We start from the raw sequence: 6,000 nt of genomic DNA on the forward strand, positions 1-6,000 counted from the left end.
TTTATGTGGCAAGAAAAGTCCAGTTATGAATTTACAACACCAATAGCTCTAACTCAAGGAAGTGCATTTCAAATGCTTGTTTCAGTGGTTTCCATACAATCAACAAGTGACAAGGATTGCGAGCGAGAGAAAAACTAGTTCCACAGCCCCGGCATGTAGGGAGAGCTAAAAAGAAATAAATATGTTCATCTACTTTACCTGATTGCTAATACTACTTCACTATGTGCGAGCAAAGATCTTGTATATCCATGTGTTGTCAAATCCTTTGTAAGATGCACATGAGGGGTGTATGAGTATGTGGAGCACAGGCCTGTGCTGCCGCGTATTAATGGTGCCTGGCTACTACCATGATGGGCTTCAACCTGAAACTCTCCTTTCACTACTAATTTTTTAGGGTTTTTAGGCTTTTGGGAGAGAAAGTCAATGGGGTGGGGCAACCTCAGGCATGTTTTTCTGGAGCGGAGGGCCACGTACTTTTGCGGAGCGTCCCTTTGGTTTCTGATCAAAAGAGCAGCTCGACATAGGGAAAACCTATAACTTGTGGAAAGACAAAACACAATCTTAGGCCCCTCCCAGTGGTATTGTTGCATAGGCTGCATCATGAAGGAACATGTCAGGCCTTCTTTTTTATTTAATAGTAAAATACGTGTTTAAAAGGAGCGTTGGGCCTCAGAAAGTGCAGGGCCTGTAGCAAATAGCCAGGCTCACCTCACCTTGTGAAAGCCCTGGGTATCCTTCATGGGAGGCTTCAAGCCCTACTTGCCTCATTAAGCTACAAGCCGAGGCTTCTTCACCGTCCTCCTTTCCCACTGCATTTATTTTGATTCTGGAGTGTGGATTTCTAAATCTTGATGCTATGAGCTGCTGCGAATGAAAGATATAAAATGCTATAAAAGGTTGCGTATGTGCAGAAGATAAGATGATATGAAACATAGGCAGGTATTTTTGTCTGGCTGTACATGCTTATCAATAGAAATTATTTTTCCAATATTGAGATGAAGGCTGATCTGCAGCCAGGGTTGATGCGTTTCATAGCAAGCTCTGTCACTGGATTGCTCATTCATTTGGGAGCTTTGGGTTATATCTAGGTTTGTTTTACTGTACATGATTCTGTTTCCTTAAATGTTTAAATAGTTATATCTGCACTGTCTTAAACAAAGTTGGTATTGCCTGTTTGTACCTAACTAAACATTACAATGTTTATTCGTTTGATCTCATCAAGAGGTGCCGGTTATTTGGTGAGGGATTATGAGGTCAGAATCTCTGATTCCAGCCAGGACCCCTGCACCAAATAAGACGTTATTCCATCAAGAATGAGGAATAACATGTAGATCTGTAAATATTGTGTCCTGTTTAATAAAATATTTTGTTTCAAGGATAAAGGGCCATTTTTCTTTCTTTACCACCTGCACCGTGCTGGTAGTAAATGGCAGCGGGGGGAAGCATTCAGGTCAGTGGCAGGAGGCTGTGGGTGGTGGTAGGGCTTGGAAAGGGAGAGAAATGACGAGGAGAGTCCTCTGCCCTCTGGTGCAGAAGGGGCTGCCCGTGGATAACCAGGTGCACATCTGCACCCAGTAGAACCGGGCCTAGTGTTTCCAGAGCAAGGTTTCCAGAGCATGGTATTTATGGACAACACAGAATCACCCAATCAACTTGTAAAGACGTCTTTTGTGAGGCCAAGGCCCATATTTATACTTTTTTAGCGCCGCATTTGCGTCATTTTTTGACGAAAAAGCTGTGCAAACACAAAATATAAAGGTATTTTGTAAGTTTGCGCCGCTTTTGCGTAAAAAAATGACGCAAATGCGGCGCTAAAAAAGTATACATAAGGGCCCAAATTACCCATGGCCTAAACTATTGCTGTGCATGAAACCTAGAGAAGACTGCATCATACTCCATTTTTGATTTCCTATTTCCAGCTTCTTGCTCTAATCACTGACACAGTAACTCTCTTTTTCTGTTCTTACAGCTTAGCGTTGCAGTTTGCATTGGATTTCTGGTGGCCTGGACGCCCTATGCCATTGTAGCAATGTGGGCAGCACTTGGAGATGCTGAACAAGTTCCTTCTTTTGCATTTGCTGTCTGTGCCCTTTGCGCTAAGTCATCTACACTGTACAATCCACTGATTTACCTCCTCTTTAAGCCAAACTTCCAACAGGTCCTATCACAAGACTTATCCTTGGTCCAGGCTGTCTGTGGTATGATGTGTGGAGGTTGCACAGCTTCTGTGGAACTGGGGCCGCGCAAAGCAAAGGAGGTACGGATCACCACAGCACTCTCCGGCACCTTCATCGACCAGCAGGGGTCATGCAGGAACTGCAACGACACATTTGAATGCTACAGTAAGTATCCTCGATGTTGCAATTTAGCCCAGGAACCAGAAGATGGTTCAAAGCAAAGCCTTCCTGCTTCATCCGTCAATAGCAATTCCCAACCAGCTTTGAGAAAAAAATTGCAACTCATAATAGTAACTGCAAGGACCAGGTCTGGAGTGGAAACTGCAAATGTTGCTGTGAACTCACTGCCCGCAGACTTTGTTTAACACTCAAACAGAGAACGGATAGACACCTTCATTAAGACCTCACGTCGATGTCTTCCTACAGTGCGGTGTAGACATGTTATTGCCCTCTGGCCAAGAAAGACAATCTTCTGAAGATGTTGAATAAAGACCATGTTGACAAAGGTTGAGAAGGTAATATTCTTAAGGGATGAACCACCAATAGGAATAGGGAATATGCTAAAGCCATAAATGAGGTTCATTGAAAAACAGTCAGTGTTCCACTGGTAAAAGATACAGCAGCTACTGCAAGAGCAGCTGACTACCACAAATTATGAATTACAGGTGTAGTGGTATGGAAATTGCTCACTAACATGACTGTCGGTTTTTTAAATTAATAAAGTTCCACATCTGGTTCACAGGCCATGCTTTTTTGTCCTTCGTCTGTATTAATCATGTAAAAAACAATAACTGATGTTCTCTACCATGAGACTAGCTTTATTCACAGTTACATTTTCTGCTCTAATAAATGTAATTATATTTTCAAAATATTGCACTGATAGAGTGCATTAAAATGTATTTCGATCCAAGTGGAGATGTGTGGAAATAAAGATACAGACATCAAGGAAAGCTGTGTTGTGAAATGCATAGAAATGAAAAAGGACAGCATGGGAAAAGAAGTAAAGGGAAACAAGTGGAAATAGAGATGGGGTGAGTTGGAAAATAACATGCAGAGTTATGTGCATGTACAAATGTGTACAGTGGGAGAAGGAGAAGAAGATATGGCAGATGTGCGAAAGTAAAACTGTGGTGAGTCGGAGCATAAAGTAATGTAAACAAGGGGCAGTACAGATGGGAAGAGTGAAAGACAAAAGGTAAGGGAAACGTGCAAGTACAAATGTGGACCGTGAAATAAACTGGGGGGACATGTGAAAGTAAAGATATGAAGAGTGGGAGATCTGTGAAGATGGAACGAGCAGGAGAGGAAGATAAAGAAGATATAGTAGTAAAGATGAGGAGACTGGGGGAAGAAGGTAATGGAGACGTGTGGAAGTAAAAATGTGGGAGACAAATATAAGGGAGGCACATGCACGTGAAGATACGAGGAGTGGAAGAATGTGATAAGGCAGACATGTGTAAATGTAGATGGGGAGAAAGCAATGCTTAATTTGTGCTTGTTGTTTCCGGTGCTGAGCACCGGCACTTATTTGTGAGGGCCGGGGCTTGTTCTTCTGCCTCAAGCATTTGCTGCAAGCAAAAGACACATATGGGAGAGATGGATGAAGGAAAAAAAGGAAAAACATTCACAAAGACAGAAAGTAGAGAGCTGCAAGAGTGAGATGAAAGGGCAGGGAGTGGTTTTACATGGATTGAAGAGGTCCGAGATGGCTTCAGGATTACGCTTCCTGAGTTTTCCATGTTCGCACATTAAATTGCAGCAGCCGCATGGTTGAGGAGGGCTATGAGCACCGGCACCTTTTTATTTACAAATTAAGCACTGGGAGAAAGGGAGAGAAAGATAAAGAAGTGTGGAGTAAAAATAGAAACAGTGGGAAAAGAAGCTAATGGACTTAGGGAGACGTGTAGACAAAACGATGGGGCTAATGGGGAGGAAGATAAGAGAGATGTGTGGAAGTAAATATGGGGAGAGCAGATGTGAATAAGATAACGGAAACAAGTGAAATTGAATATACAAAGAGTTGGAGAAAAAGATAAAGGAGACGTGGAAATAAAATGTGTAACGTGGCATAAGAAGATAAGGGAAATACATAAAAGTAAAGATGGAAAGAGTGGGAGAAGGTGATAAGGGATACAAGTGGAAGTAAAGGTGCAAAGAGAGGGAGACAAAGCCTTTGGAAGTGCACTGGAAGTGCGTAGTGTGCGTTTGCCCTTAGGGCCTGTGCCCAACCCACCACAGGTTGGCCATCCCCACTGCACATGGCCTTTTGACTGTTCGTAGTGGGTGTTGACCACTGGGCCTGCCTCCAGTTAGGCCCTGCACCCAACCCACCACGGGCTGTCAACTCCCTCTGTTCAAGGCCTGTGGCCTCCTTCCTCTGATCAAGGACACTTATATATATATATATATATATACACACACACACAAACACACACACACTGGAAAACTAAGGGTTAAAATAACGTTACAGTTAGGTGTTGAAATGAGATAAGAAATAAAAACCACTAAAATTCACCATATATTAGTGAACTTACTATAACTTGCACCCCATCATGCTTTGCTTATGAATTCAAATATTATGACACTTATGCTAAATTACATCATTGATGAATCATTGATGATATCTCAAATTACACTATGACATCACTGATGGCCTCATGGAGTCATTGTCACAGCATCCTATTGGGTTTGTGGACTTGAAGCAATTCAGCAAGCTACACTTGTGCCCAATTTAATATCACCAATCAAGTGATAATAGACATAACCTTTGATCCCATGTTGGACACAACATATCAGTCAAATCACCCACATTTGTTGGATGCTGCCCTCTATTTGCTAGTATTCATTAACCTAAAAAACAAAATGTTTCCATACACTTTAATTGGGTCACCCTCTTTTTAAACTTTGAACACGCTCCCAAAAAAATATTCATACTACTTTGACTTTGCATGCCCGGCAATTTTAAGTCAAGAGGTTAATAGGTATGCATTTGCCACTGATGAAACATCTTCTGCCGGGTCCTAAGGGCAACCCTTTGCTGTTTGATGAAATATACTACACACTTTCCTGAGATCAGTACAATAGCATACAACCATAGAGCCATGCTCACAACACCAGTGTGAGTTAAACCACCTCTAAGTGGGTCACCCCTACATTTTACCTCTTTCACCAGTCTGCAATGCCACAAAATCTTCAATGAAGCTCTTAAAATAAACATCCACATCTTATAAATTTACTTGTTACTTATTTGTCTATTTGTTCATATCAATGTATTACAACTATTTAACATGGGCATGAGTACAGATGTTCACTCGTAGATAATCTATTATCACCAGAACCTTTGGATGTCTCGCAGCTCTTTGGCAATAGGCTCTGGCTTCAAGTCACAACATACTTTGAAACATGCCTCTGCAAACCACATCCGGTGTGTGTAGGCTTTACCTTGCAAGACATGGAGTATTACTTGCAACCCAAACTTTACTGGCTTGTAAATGGTGCACCATATAAGCCATGCTTGCCTCCAGAGCATACGTTATTTCTATTCTATTCACCCACATGTATACACACATGGCCCCCATGCTGTAAATTAGTGCTGCCTAAACTTTTTAGAAACATAACTCAAAATTGAGAATAACAAACTTTTGTGACCTACCTAGCTTTCATCGACCTGATGCTGGCGATTTTTTAACACAACTAAAGCATTGTGTAGTAGTGCAGTGTCATTTACAGACAGCATATTGTCCATTGAAATATCCACTAAATTTGTATAGACATTCACTTTTACTGATAAAACTAAATTGCACACAAATTATATGTGGAAATC

General features: G+C 41.6%; 1 protein-coding gene across 1 annotated transcript in view; it reads left to right on the top strand.

Annotated features, from left to right (window-relative positions):
- The window catches only part of LOC138303905 (opsin-5-like), a 580,436-nt gene extending 577,325 nt beyond the window's left edge, over window positions 1-3,111 (top strand). Inside the window, exon 6 of the mRNA XM_069243440.1 lies at window positions 1,970-3,111. Within this exon, the coding sequence (XP_069099541.1) occupies window positions 1,970-2,542 (573 nt within the window). The 3' untranslated portion in view covers window positions 2,543-3,111. The remainder of the gene's footprint in view (window positions 1-1,969) is intronic.
- The last annotated feature ends 2,889 nt before the right edge of the window (window positions 3,112-6,000 follow it).

Source organism: Pleurodeles waltl, chromosome 7 (genome assembly GCF_031143425.1).
Source record: "Pleurodeles waltl isolate 20211129_DDA chromosome 7, aPleWal1.hap1.20221129, whole genome shotgun sequence".
Classification (NCBI taxonomy): domain Eukaryota; kingdom Metazoa; phylum Chordata; class Amphibia; order Caudata; family Salamandridae; genus Pleurodeles; species Pleurodeles waltl.